The sequence below is a fragment of the Nelumbo lutea genome, chromosome 1, assembly GCF_056320005.1.
Source record: "Nelumbo lutea isolate HS-2025 chromosome 1, American lotus-T2T, whole genome shotgun sequence".
NCBI classification, from domain to species: Eukaryota; Viridiplantae; Streptophyta; class Magnoliopsida; order Proteales; family Nelumbonaceae; genus Nelumbo; species Nelumbo lutea.
The window spans coordinates 107,482,455-107,497,213 of record NC_142684.1 but is presented as its reverse complement, the minus strand read 5'-3'; the positions used below and the strand labels follow the sequence as shown (position 1 = coordinate 107,497,213).

The 14,759-nt window shown below is 36.5% G+C and overlaps 1 protein-coding gene across 3 annotated transcripts in view; it reads right to left on the bottom strand.

Moving 5' to 3' along the window:
• Positions 1–5,919: 5,919 nt before the first annotated feature.
• Positions 5,920–14,759, bottom strand: part of LOC148876660 (GEM-like protein 1) — a 39,085-nt gene continuing 30,245 nt past the window's right edge. For 2 of the 3 annotated variants that reach the window (XM_088960260.1, XM_088960270.1), the window contains one exon: positions 5,920–6,392. In XM_088960260.1, coding sequence (XP_088816386.1) covers positions 6,164–6,392 — 229 coding nt within the window. In that variant the 3' untranslated portion in view covers positions 5,920–6,163. Of the gene's footprint in view, positions 6,393–9,057; positions 9,200–14,759 lie in introns of all 3 variants that reach the window. The other variant, XR_016104043.1, reaches the window with a different exon arrangement.

Below are 14,759 nucleotides of genomic sequence, written 5' to 3'. Positions count from 1 at the left end.
CCCCTGCTAAATAAGTCCTCTTAGTGATCATGACCTCAAAATAACAAAGCTAGCTACCTAGCTAGATATTGTCACCTGAAAATACCATCAAAATCAATTTGGTTAAATTATTTTTTAAGCGCATATATAGCTATATAGGTAGTAAATTAATTCGGACTACAATCGGTCCATCTTCTGCTCCCGGGAATGAATGAGCTTAATTAATTTGCATGCACTGTATTTTGGCCTTCCCATTGATTGGGTGCTGCGCTAATTATTACTTTACTACTGCCAAATTCCAATTAAAATGAAAATATCTTGAAAGAGCCCCGTTCTGGACCTCTGTTCAGTTTTTAAAGGTGTTACCCAGTAGAGAGAGAAGCTGTATTTAAAAGGAGCCAACTTGTGCATTGTTCCTATCTGTCTCCCAACGTCCCACCGTTGTTACTTCTGTTTTCCTGCCCATGAACCAGTGCTTACATGGGCTCCACTTCCACGTATTCCCGATACCATCCTATCAATCCATAGGTTCCTGCCACATGGCAAAATGGGTATGGTTTAACCTCATCTTATCCATCTAATTTACATATCTATTAGTGGAAGCCAAAAGCGAATGAGAGGTTAAGAGGAAAGGAGAAATCTGATGGGTTACTGGAGATGATATATGAGAATTGGGGTGAGCGAATGGTTCAAAGTATTTATACTCTTGATTGCGTATCAACTATAGAAAGGTTTTTTGTTTCCCTTTTTTTATCGTTTTGCTGTCATATTTTGATAGGAATATGATGCCATTGCCTTGTAATAAGTAAAAATGTTAAAATATGTTAACTCTCCTAAAATAGCATATATATATCAGGGACGAGGAATGGGCCTATTGTATCTATACTTTGAACCTTGGACGAGAGTATTCTTAAACCCCCCCCCCCTTTTCCCTATATAAGATTTATTAGGTAGATGAGGAAAAATAGACTAGATATGCATATTAAAGAGTGCCACTACTTACAAGTAAGAAAACTTTGATCAGTTGATGTGATACTATATAAATTTACTCTTACAATTTCATCTACTCATACTTGCTTCTCTGCCCCAATTTCAATGAAAGAAAGAAAACTTGATCTAATGCAAATTGATCATTCTAAAAGAGTTCGTTAATTAGGAAAACACCAGAAATAAAATGGATTGAGAGGTGGGGGTTCTCTATAGATTCATGTGATCGAGTTTCTTTATGATAAATACGTAATCATTCAAGAATTGTATATGGGGAATAACACTACTTAAACGAGTTTATGTAACTAGTGCTGTATAAGCATGGTGTGACCCAGGCAGGGCCAGGAAGAGAAACATCACAAGGCTCGTCTGTAGCGTGTGGTATCGACCGACCAAAGAGTTGCACTCTATCTTATTCTAAACTCCAATATTCTAGTCATGATCTCTGTATATTCGATTCCCTTTCCCTACCATACTTGCTTTGAGATGAGATATATAAGGGGAACCTTTGGATTTGCCGGTTAAATCACTTCTCTGATTGAAGTTTAAGCTATACATTTGGTTTCATAGAAATTATCAAAAGTAATTAAAAGAGAGAAACAGAAAATTGAGGAAAAGTTTTTGACAAAATCTGTGAAACTCCTTAAAAACTTACCCTCAACTTTGTGTTTCTCTCTTATTTTTCTATCAAACCAAACATAACCTCATTAGCTGTTACCCAGGCCACCAACTATATTCTTTTTCTCCTGAACTTCAAAGCAGTCTCTCCTGATCAACTCCTTTGTTTTGTCATTTGTATTGCTTATTTTTCTTCATCAATCCAATTTTTTCAGACCCATGAGCTACACAGATCATATGCACCGATAGAATTTCTGGTGCAACGTAACGCCCGATTGCTGGACCTTCATTGCTAACTAGTTATCGGTCATAGCTAGATTGATGTCGTTACCCCAAAAATTGTTTTGTTTCATAGAGATATGCCGGATCTGTTGAACCAATAAGATGTATACATTCACCTATCTCACAAAACTACCATCTCTGCTTTATCCAATGCAAAACCCAGATTCTTAAATGCCTTCGTTTCAGAGGGAGAGCTTAAATAATCTTCAACTTTGTTGGCCGTGCAAATACACAGCTGCTTCGTGCAAAGGGAAAGCCTGTGCATAGAGCTGAACTGACCACACGAATGGTTGCAAATCCCAACTCTTAGTGAAGACCATTACCCATTTCATCGAAAGAAGCTTGTTGGGCAGAACTCGGGAAGCTGAAAATTCGTTCCTCCATTAGTTGCAGTATGAAATGATGTCTCAGATCAGAGAAGTTTGAAGCAAATATATCTAATTAATCCCCACCACAAACTGTGACTGTGATATGAAAGAAGGATATCGTCTCTGGTCTGGTCTGGTCTGGTCTGGTCTGATCTGGTAGGTAGGTAGGTAGGTATAATAATGTCAGTGTGCAAGGAGATGAGGATGAGACAGGAAATACAATAATAAAATTTTGTAGAAAACATTCTCAGGGGAACGACAAGGAAGAAGACACAAGCCGCAGTCCAATCGACTGGGGTCCGCCTGCATGTCCATACACTGATTAAGAAGTGAGTTGTAGTCGGGGCCGGCCTCGGCCGGGGGGGAGACAACAATATCCATATAACATCCATAAAGCCTGCTTACCTCAAACCTTTCTACATTGGATTGCCATCTTTTTGCTCCTTTTCTAACCGTATGCTTCCTTTTCTTTTTCTTTCTTTCTTTTAGGTATATTTGTTGAAAATGACTTGAAAATCCATGCCCCAACGCCATGTTTGGTTTGATAGGAAATAAGAGAAACGGAAAAATTGAGAAAAAGCACTTGTCAAATTCCTTTTAGGCACCGTTTGGGAAAAGTCCAAATACAAATACGCAGTTTTGCATGCATGTCATCATCCTGGAATGAATGCATGACCAATCTCAGTCACCCAGTCACGAGCATACTAGAAAATTGACTTCCCACCCAACAAAAGTTCAACCCAGGTCACAGGCTTTTCCAAAATATGAAACAAGAATTTTTTTCTTTTCATTTCCTCCTTTGCTGAATTAACGAAACTTATTGTGTACTATGAAACCAAAGTTCAATTCATCTCCTCAGTTACATAAGCATGAATTATACATTTTTTTTTGGAAAAAAAAAAAACAGCATATCCTCACCCATTATGTAAGAAAACATTTGATATTTATATAAATATATATGCTTCATCACCATCATCATCACAACATGCAACAACAAACAGCAATGGTAACAGAAAAAAAAATAAACATTTCCTTATTTTATCAATCCACTAGTAAGCAATAACCATCCCCTATCCTTCTCCAGATTCGCTTCCATTTCCTCAATTCTACCTCCAACCAACAATGTCCACAAATTGACAACCACTTTCTGGATATGGAATATCCATTCTACACAGTAATAATTAATATATACAACATGGTAATTACCATCAATAAAAAAAGTATATATATATATATATATATATATATATATATATATATATATATATATATAACTTCGTTTGTCTAGAAAAATAGTATACAACTAATTGTTTGATGCAGTATCGGGAAGACAATTAATATAGAAATTTCAGCATTGACAAACCTTTGGACCAGACACTGAAAACTTGATCAAGAGAAATGAGATGAGATTTTGGGACCATTCCCAAAACCAAAAGGTGTGTAGTTGCTTCTTTCCAAACTTGGTTAGTGAGCTCCAATTGTTTATGGACCAAGCATGGGCCATGGGAAGGTGAACTCCTGAAAGACTCGGCTAAGGAATTTCCAAATCAACTCTCAACATCATTTCCTTTTTCCAGTAGATTATTAGGGTAAGCCACAGTAGTAGCTTTTCTAGGGCCCATTATGACCACGGCATCTCAATGGACCCATGTGACCAAAGGTAAGCGGGAGATGAAATTACCAGTATTTTTCTTCCTCTCCTTCAAAAAGAAATTCTTACCTCTGGTAAAAGATTTGGATAATCATTCTTAGACGGAACTTTGTCTCTGGAATTACCCAACGCTGGGTTGGCCTCGTTCCTCATGCTTTGGATACTCTATTTGCCAAAGGGAGAAGACAAAAGAAGTTGGTTGCCAACTTTTACTGGCTGTACGTGATATATATGAAAATGAAAAAAAAAATTAAAGATGAAGCTCTCCAAGCCCAGAGAAGTGATGACTTCCATGGATGAATGCACCTGTGCAGGATCTGTAGGATTATGTATCCTGTAGAAATTACATAACACTTCTCGCCGTGTCCATTCTGGGATTTGACCAACTTTAAACAGAATAGTTGCATGTCTTTTGACAAAAACGCCAAGTTTAAGGATGTATTTTATATTTGACCACTTCTAGTGTTTCTAGTTACTAGGCTAACCAGTGAAACAAACCGGTTCATCATTAATAAGAAAAAAAAAAAAAAAGCAAGAAAACAGACTAAATCCCACAAATCTTTTATGTAAACAAATCTTTTATCGCCAAGGTGACACCTAGACAAGCACCTAGTAGCTTGTCACTGAAACAGGGTACAAGGTACACAACTGTCACACAACTTCAACTTGATGCTTGCTGTGAGGGCCAGGGAGCCACAAAAAAACGTTATTTGGATGGAGCAACCACATCAAGCATCTTTTGAACTTTTTTTTTTGATAATATTATGCTTTGTTTGTGTAAGCACGTATGAAAATGTAATCGCCCATATATTACCTAAGAAAGCTAGGTTACATAGGTTTATTGCTTCTTTTGAAAATTCCCTCACTTCTTTAGTTCGGTCTCTTTTTCGCCTTGTAAAAGGGCGACTATGATATGTCTAATGTTTTTAATGAATCCCTCTTGTTTTGCTCAAAAAGATAAAATAAAATAAAAATCAACTTGATTCTTTGACCTCCATGTATTGTTACAATAAATATCCTCTGTTAAAACTCCCTCACTTCAAAAAAATTCTCATTCATCTGTTTAAACTTTTTAAATTCCTAAATTACCCTTTTTATTTATTTGAACGATTTATAATTCAACTAGTTTTTAAATATAAGATTAAAACCCTCTCAGTTACTCCAATAGGTCCTTACATATTTCTGGCTGGATTCAATATTCAGATGAAATAATAGAAGTTTCTTTTCTTATAGATATAAATTTAAGGTTTCATTTTCTTGATTTATTGGAAAAATGAGTGAATAATGTTTATATTTTAAGATGAAGAGAGACATTCATGTCAGTGAAATGAAACAAGACTTTTAAGAAACTTGTTTTTCGACATTAATGAAATGGTTCTTGTTATTTTAACTAGTTTGATTTGAATAAAAGGAGTTTGGGTCAATTAAGATTTAAGAAAAGGGCAAGAAAAAGAAAATAAAAAAGGTTTAGGTCGATATTTTGGTAATTTAATACATTCCATCATCTGATTTAATGGCCTAGGGGTATTTGACTATTTGTGGCAACTGAAAGTTTAGGGGTGTAATTGTCACTGACCTATAGTACAGAGGGGTCATTGTAATTTCAATATGATGCTCTGACCACTATGTTGCTTTTCATTAATTTTGTTACTATTGTTGCAAATATATTATAATTGTTTCTGCAATTGGTTTCTGAGAGAACTATAGTAATTGTTTCAATAGGTTTTTTATACAACAGAGATTAAAAATTTAAAACACACGAGAAAAGACACTCCTAGAGCTTCTTCTATCAGGATATGCCCTTAAACGAAAGGTTGCCAAGTTGATATCTCCTCGATGTCAGAAACCAAAATAGCCACAAGGTTTTTATTTTTCAAGTTCATATAATTATTACATCAGTACGATCAACTTAGGATGACCTGCCAATTGCATCTTTAATCCAAGACTTGGGGATTAGTTTGTGCTAAAGGGACAATTAATAACCATATAAACCATTCAAGTATGGTTATCCAAACCCAGACAAAAATGTGGATATGCAAGAAACACTCAATTACAATCATTTAATTAATAACCATATAACTTCATCGCCTATTTAAGTGCAAAATGAGATTTTTATCTGAGTATGCACTACTCTCCAAGATCCATCATAAAAGTGAACTCTACAAATGTACCTTTAATACAGGAACAATAGGCACATTCCACGGTTCAGAGGCATACAGCATTTCTTTTTCTGACGTTTCAAGTTCATAATGAAACATCTGCAATATGACTCAAAAACTTACAAAGTTGGAAATTTTGGTTCCATGAATGCGCAACTATCACACAGATTGTGAGTTATGACCTTGCAAAGCTTCCTGTAGGCATTTTGCAGCATCTTCATAGTGTACAAAACCCATGAACCAAAATTCATGGTTGTCAACAGAGATAACTCGGATGTATTTTTCAGTACGACTGACTCTGCTTGCTGAAGGGTTAACTGCTTTGACCTGATGAAATGGGATGACCACCTGTTTACAAAATGGAGAAGGAAAGAGCATACTGAATTTTAGTAACCTGCAGCAAGTCTAAAATCTGGGAACCAAAGGTTCATAGATTTATGATAAGGGAGAAGGGAGGAGAAGAAAAACGGGTGGAAGAAACAAGCATGGTGTTGAGGCTTGCTATCTAATACTTTATCTCCTTCTTGGTCCAAACCATTCAGAAATTTCTCAGGAAGAGTATTTAAATAAGTTAAAAGAATATTAGAAAGAACGCATGGATTCCCTTGACTTCTGATGTATTAATATATTTATCATGTAATTGTCTTTCACCTTTAACCGTCAATCCTTAGAATGGCTTAAAACTCTCCTACCATTAAAAGCCATTTAACTCAGCTACTTTAAATGGAGGTGTTTTCCAATTTTGGATACATGCTACTAATAAAGGCCATGGGTTTTGCACATCTTAGGTTGAGAGAAAAAAATAATCACTATGCAGGTAATGGTTGGCTATTTGCAAATAAAGAAAAAAAAAAAAAAAAAACTCAGATAGCCCATAGATTAACAAGGGTCCATGAAGAGAGTGATTGTACCTAATCATCTTTTCATTTGGTATTTTGGAACACTGCCATTTCTAATTCTTTCTCAGATAGCCTGAGTTGTAACCAAGTTTTTTCTCAATGTTCTCCTAAACTGTGTCCATATCTGGAATCATCCCCCATTGAGGATGCTAGCTCTCACTAGCTCAAACTACATGACATTCTGCTTAGGGATAATTTTCTGTAACTTGCCATTAAATGATGAGTCATCAATGGAATACATACTTTCCAACTCAGTCCACAAAATTTTTTTCTTGTCACCCTGTGCATAGACAAAGATATCAAGTTCCAACTGAAATTTTCTAGCTATATTTGTTTGCTGATACTCTTTCAAGATAATCCCACATCACTTGTTCCCTGAAAGCTAGACGATAAACAATGGCTATATCCACGACCCCAACAGACATGAGATAATCTTTGCATTGTCAATTTCCCATCACTCTAATTCCATGACAAACATATTCAGGTTTGGGTTTGGACCCATCTACTAGTCCCATAGACCCTGCACATAAACAGGAACCAGAACCTCCACATACTGTAATAATCATAAAACTGAATAGATACTATATTTGACTTGTCAGAGGCCCTTAAAATCAGGTTTAATGAACTAAACGACCTTATGACAGATCTGCCACAGTATTTCAGAAAATCAGTACTCTTTGGCATTAAAAACGGAGTAGCCATAGGTGCTTTTTGACCTGGCTACACAAATACCTATGTCCAACAATTTTGGTGGGCTTAAAAAGCTCAAAAAACAATAAAAAACGATATGGAATATAAGTCCCCCCATCCAAGCTCAAAATAATTGAGGATAAATCCACAGCAATACCAAGTCTGTCCCTGTTGATTCTCTGATCTAAGCCCAGACAAATGATGAGGATTTTGCCTCATTAAAATTCCAGAAAATTTCTAGAATTACTGATTCAAATCCTAAAACTATTTCTCATTAAATTGTAGATCTCAGATCTGTCACCATGGATTCTTTTTTATTGTTTTCAGTCCCAACACTGTTCATGACAGAAATCCCCAAGATATGAGGGATGATGAAACCTGGTTTTCACCCCTGGTTTGATATGAAGATTCAGATTTCAGAGAAAGAACTTCCTCTCTCTAGAAAAGGTGTGTGGGTGTTGAGAATTAAAGGAAATTGATAGAAGATTTGCCTGGGATCAAACTCAGCCCTTTACTTGAATGATGAAGGTTTTGCATTGCTTTTTCCCAAGGGGCTGAGAGCTCATAACCTTGAGAGAGATGACAATAGAAGACAAAGGAAAAAGAGAAACCAAATAGAATCACTCTAGGGCTTTGTATATATAGACTGTCTATGGTTGGCCAAACTCATTACAAGACTAGGAATACAATACTGCTGCTCATGGGACCAACTTAATTAGCCAATGACTCTGAAAATTTAGACGTTATTAATTAAACTAAGACTAGACAAATCAAATTAATAGGCTAGACACCACGTAGAATGATCAAATTGAGGAAAATACCTCTGCAGGTTAAAAAAATACATAAATACATAGAAATTTAGAGAATTCCATTTTTTGACTTGTCAGCTCCTTCAGGCTACATCTCTAGGTCTGCTCAGGTCCCTAAAGTAGGAAACCGTCCCCCCAAGGTGGTAGTTAAGCCCATAACACAAGATCAAGCAAAGGCATGAATCAACCTGAATTTCCAGGGGTATCGTGGAAAATAGAAACTCGTGGTAGAGAGGGCAGCACTTACCCCCTCTAGACCCACACCCAAGTTGGAAACCCTTCAGCAATGAGGCCCCAGATGCAATCACTAAGAACTAGACCTAGCCCAAATCCATAAGCCATCTACCAAGAGTGAATAAAGCACGATAACATACTTTCCCAACTTCAAAATTAGAAGCATGTTGAAACCACTCATCCACATCTCATCTTGAACCCTGCCCAAAAAAAAGGAACCCAAAATACTTGCTTCAACAAATTCAAAAGAAAGTGTGGTGTGTGAACTCATTGCTCTACATGTTTAAGCTATCTTTGTATTTCTTGATTGTGAAAGTAAGGGAGTGGACCCTAGAGTTATACTTTTCAAGGCACCAATAGGAGGCTAAGCGACAGGGGTACCTTATTGCTTAGTTGCTTAGGCATGGCTTTTTCTTTTTGAATAAAAACCATAAATCCTTGGACAATTTCCTAGGTCTCATAGCAAGCAGCAACCACTTTCCACTATTAATTGTCGATCACTTTATCATAAAAAGTGTATAAACTGCATTTAAAACATAGAAAATCAACTTATTCATGAAAAAAATGGAAGAAAGAAAATAAATTTCAGAAAATAGAATGGCTCAGCCTCTATTTTTACCCAAGGAAGAAAAGAAAAGAAGGGACGAAAGAGTTAGAAGAAGAAGAAGAAGAAGAAAATACTAAATACTAATACTAATAATAATAATCAATGTGTTGATTAGATAAAATTAAGTTCTTCCATGCTTATCGGTTCAAGTTTTGAAGTCTTCAAGGGTTCAACGCATTATACATGTTAATTGTAGTGTTTTAAAAGTACAAGGCACGAAAAAAAAGTGCACGGGACATTTTGCGCACGACGAGTGAGGCACAAGGTGAGGCACATGCCTTTTTGAAGCAAGGTGCAAAAATACAAAAAAAAAATCAAAAATGTCAAAATTTTAAAAAATGCAAATATTAAATGCAATATTAATTAAAAATATAAACTTAAAGTTTAAAATAAATGTTTTAAAAAACCTATTATATCGAATAAAAATACATAAACATAACATGTAAAACATATTTAAAATGAAAATTTAAAAATAAATTCAAGTATAACATATTAACATATTCAAGCATGTAAACTCTTAATCTTTATTTTTTTTTCCCAACTGCATTACTACAAATAGCTAATGTGATGTTAAACATTATGCATTCCTAATTCTATGAGCTGTCTTTGTACCAAGCCCCTTGAAGCAAGCCCAAAAAAGTCCATATCAAGGCCTTAAATTCTTAATCCCTATAAAAAAAAGGTTTTATAACTTAAAGTGTCTTTTAAAAATATCTTTTATTAGGATGAATGAATAAAAAACATTAGCAAATATGGGGACATGAAAAAAGGCACAAATTTTCGAAAGGCACACACTTCAGATAAAGCGCAAGACACACCAGGCTCCAGGCATGCACTTTTGAAAGTATTGCACCTAGGATCTAGGCGAGGCACATACCTTGAAATGCGCCTCGCCTGTGCACCTAGGCACGCCTTTTAAATCACTACCTGATTGAATCCTAACAAATAAGAAAATAACAAAAAGAAACAAGAGTTTTAACTCAAATTGAATAATTTTTGACAAAAGGTTAACTTCTACAAAAGAAAAGAGAAGGATGTACAAAGCTTTAGCAAGGCTATCAACACACTATTAATCTTTAGAAAGGTCTTCGAAGATTTGACGTTTTCTCAAATGAAATCAAAGAGATCTCAAAAAGAGTTATTTGTAGTATTAGCAAGTCAAACCAGATAATTCAATTTAATAATGTTTGCTTTAATATTATAATCTCAATAAGTTAAGAATATAAAGGTATACAAGAGCACCCTATATGAAATATCTTAGTGATCAAGCATAGGGACCCTCTATATAAAAGTATACAATCATGTTTGGTGCCAAATTTTCAATGTCAAACATGTCAATTGAGTAAACAATGTAGAACAACTTTTCATTCAAGTAATAAAAGAGCAAATTTCCCTTTCCATATTATGCATTTTGATGTCTGGGGGCCTACTACTATAACTTCAAAAGGTGGATACAAGTACTTTATCACACTGATTGATGATTTTCTCGTTATACATGGATATTTCCCATGCATACCAAAGACGAAGTCCCAAAGATTATAAAGGACTTCCAAATGATGTGTGAAGAAACTCCCTAATGTACCATTTTATTGTAATCCTTATTGTATTGTTTCTCTTATTTATTATTATTTTCACTTCAGCCCTGCAAGGGCCTCTCTGTAAATTCTCTAAATTGTGTTGCCCTACAAGGGCCTCTCTCCAATTCTTTAATTTCACTTTCTATATAAAGGACCCTTGGGATAGGATCGAATCATCCATTCTTCATCCCTAGAATTCTGTATTCTACTCTGGGTCTGTTGACAGTATCAGAGCAGGCTGCTCTATAATCTCTGCTCTTTCCTTGCTCATTCGTTGGGCATATTAGGGCTTTTTGTTCTCAGGGTGCTTTGGCTGGTGTTAGGACTGTTCTCTTTAATCCTAACCCTTGTTCCTCTTGAAAGCTTCTGTCTAGAAGGATTTCTGACCAGTTGTGTCGCCCAGAACCTTCTTCTTTCTCTCAGAAAATCAGCAGAAACTGACAAGTCTTGGAGGAGTTCTGGTCTTCTCTCCTAGGCAGCAACATTTTTGTTTTCTTCCTCCGTCTGTGTGCTGACTTCTCCAGGGCAGCAGCAACTTTTTTCCTTGTGGTTCAGTTTTGAACAGTCACAGATTAAGGAATCTCAACAGTCTAGCTTCTTCCTCCCTCAATAGCAATAGTTTCAAACCTGGTTTCTTTTGCTTGACTGAGGAACTTCAACAGACATCAGGTCCTCTCTTCAAGCTGATCTAGAAAACTTCTCATTTCAGGTTGGTGCATCACATTATTATCATAATCAACTGTTATCAGTCCTTGGAACCCTAGTTTTTGTGCTGCCCTAGGGTATTTTCTTCTCTTGGTTATCAGTCCTTGGAACCCTAGTTTGTGCTGCCCTAATTCTGTGGTGTTTATTGGAAGATTTTTTATTCTTCTCTACAGTTTCCTGCTGAAGTTGCCTTGCATTTGTCTGTATTTCATGATTCAGCCCTCATTTTACTTTTCTGAAGAATACTGTGTTCGGCTGAAGTAATTTTCTGCTGTTCATTACTGATTTAAGTGCTTTTCCAACATCAGTGCTGCTATTCTAGGTTTTTATTTTTTTTTTTTGCTCATTTATGATGGCTAAAAAGGTTGATTTTCTCCCTGTAAAATTTGATGGAACTAACTAAAATATGTGGAAGTTCCATTTTGATTTCTATGTTGAGGGAAAAGGACTTGAAGGTTACTTGAATGGGACTGTATGTAAACCTGATAAGGTCAAGGCATAGTAAAGCCTATACATAAGGGAAGCTAGACAACAGAAAGTTAGTCTCCTGGATTTTGAGCTCCATTGTGCCTCACATTAGTGTTCCTATGAAAAGATTGAGGACCACCCATGATATGTATGTGCCTATTTGAAAAAGGTTTATCATCAGTCCAATATGTCACAGCAATACTAGATTGAATCTGAAATCTTTGCTTATTGCCAGGGGGACAAAAAGATACAAGAATACTATTCAAGCTTTATTGATCTCTGGGCTGGATATGAACTTTTTCATACTGAACCTTCTGATCCCGTTGAATGTGTCAAGTATTTGTAGAAACATTTTGAAAATAGGAAAGTTAACTAGCCTCTCATGAGGCTGAGACCTGAGTATGAAATAATCAGGTCAAATATTTTGAGTGGAGGAACTCTTCCAGACTTAAGACTCTATGATGGGAGAGTTGTTGAGGGAAGAAATTAGACTCCTAACTGCTACAAACATAGAAGGGAAACATCCTGATTCAGGGATTGATAGTGTTTTTCTTGCACAAGGGGATAAGAAATCTGGTGAAAAGACCCTTCTAAAACTCAATGCTATTAATGTAAAGGATATGGGCATATAGCCTCTTATTGCAAAAGGAAGAATGTCTACACATATTGCAAACAACATAGACATATCATTCCAAATTGCCCAATTCATCCACCCAAGGGACCCATGAAGAAGAACCAACCACGAGCTTATCAGGCGTCTAAGGGATGAGTGTCTGATACCCCTATTTCCAAGGGAGAATCCTCTGCTTCCACGAATAAGAAAGAGATACAACTGGTATCCTCTGCCATCTCATCTGCGTTTTCTGCTATCGGCCTATCTGGTGAGTTCTCCGATTATTACTCTTCTCCCTCTCACGTTTGGATAATTGATTCTGGTGCTACAAATCATATGGTTGGGGCCTATCCTGAACCTTCAAACAGACTATCTGAGACCAACCATAGACATATTGATGAGAAACTTGACATCATTGGGAACGATGACTTGTGTATCAAACCTTCCCCCTCAAATTCCTTGTCCCTTGCTAAAACTTTCCTTGATCCGAAACTTACTACCAACCTTATTTCAATTGGTCAATTAGTTGAAGGTCATATTCTAACATTTTCCTCTGATGGTTATTTGATTTAGGACCAGTGCACTGGGAAGGTGAAAAGGAAGGGGCATAGGACGAGCCGCTTGTTTGCATTGGAGTTTGAGAAATCTCCATCAACATCATCCTCTGCTTTTTTGAGCCCTTCTGAATTGAGTCGTGTTTTGAGTCAGAGAAACTATGTCTGGAATTTGTGGCATAATTGCTTGAGCCACCCAAATTCTGAAAAACTTAAATACTTATTTGAGTCTAGTTTTATTAAAACTAAAATTCCTTCTATGAAATCCTTTGATACATCTTGTGTTTCTTCTTGTTTGAGTAAGAGTCATACTTTACAATTCACTCACCAAGCTGAACATGCTACTTCACCTTTTGAAATTATTCATAGTGATGTTTGGACTTCTTCTGTTGTTTCTTGGATGGGATACAAGTATTTTGTGTTATTCATTGATGATTGTACCAGGTACACTTGGATCTACTTTCTCAAACACAAATCTGAAGTTTTTCCAACCTTTAGGTTGTTTCATAACATGGTTTGAGTTCATTTCCAAGTGAATGTGCAAACCCTACGCTCAGACTCAGAGAGAGAATACAGTGATGGATAATTTTTGGCTTACCTGAAACATCATGGCAAACAAGTCCAACAATGTTGCCTAGACACTCCTCAGCAAAATGGTGTGGCAGAAAAAAATAATGGTCACATTCTCAGTGTTGTAAGGGTTCTCCTACAAGAATCACATGTGCCTCCCACATTCTGGGCTGAGGCCGCTAGCACTGCAATATATCTGGTCAATTGTATCCCATCTGTGCTTGCTAACATTTCTCCTCGTCAAAAGATGTTTGGATCCCCCCCCAAATCTTTCCCCATCTTCATGTCTTTGGGTGTCTACGCTTTGTTCATCTTCCTCCTCATGAATTTTCAAAGTTGTCAACTCAATCTATCATGTGCGCTTTTGTGGGGTATAGCCCTAACCACAAGGGATTCATTTGTTACGACCCCTCAGCACGTCTTATTCGTATTTCTTGAAATGTGATTTTTCTTGAGCATATCTCCTTTTTATTAGGAATTGCCAAGTTATCTACTCCCTCTATTTCAATTTTGCATGATTTTGAAACAACAGGATACTCCATCACCCACTACTGAGAAGGAACTTCTCGTCTTCTCCCGTAAGCGGGTTCATGGTCCTACTCCTACACCTACAACCCCTCTTCCTCCTGGTCCAAATCCCCTGTCCATCACAGACAACCCTGTAAGTGATGCCCTAGTTTTAGATTCATCAATTATTCTTCCTTTTCCTTTACATCATTCTACTCATATCTCTAGACCACCTAACTGCTATAGTTTTCCTTCAAACCATAGTTCATTCTCTATTGTTTTGACCTCTACAAATATTCCTCATTCTTACTAGCAGGCTAGTAGTAGTTCTCAGTAGCAAAAAGCCATGGATGCAGAGATTCAAGCTTTGCATGAGAATGACACCTGGGACCTTGTCCCAGCACCTTCAAATGGCTCTATTATTGGGAGCAAATGGGTCTATTCCATTAAGCTGAAATCTAATGGGTCTCTGGACCGTTACA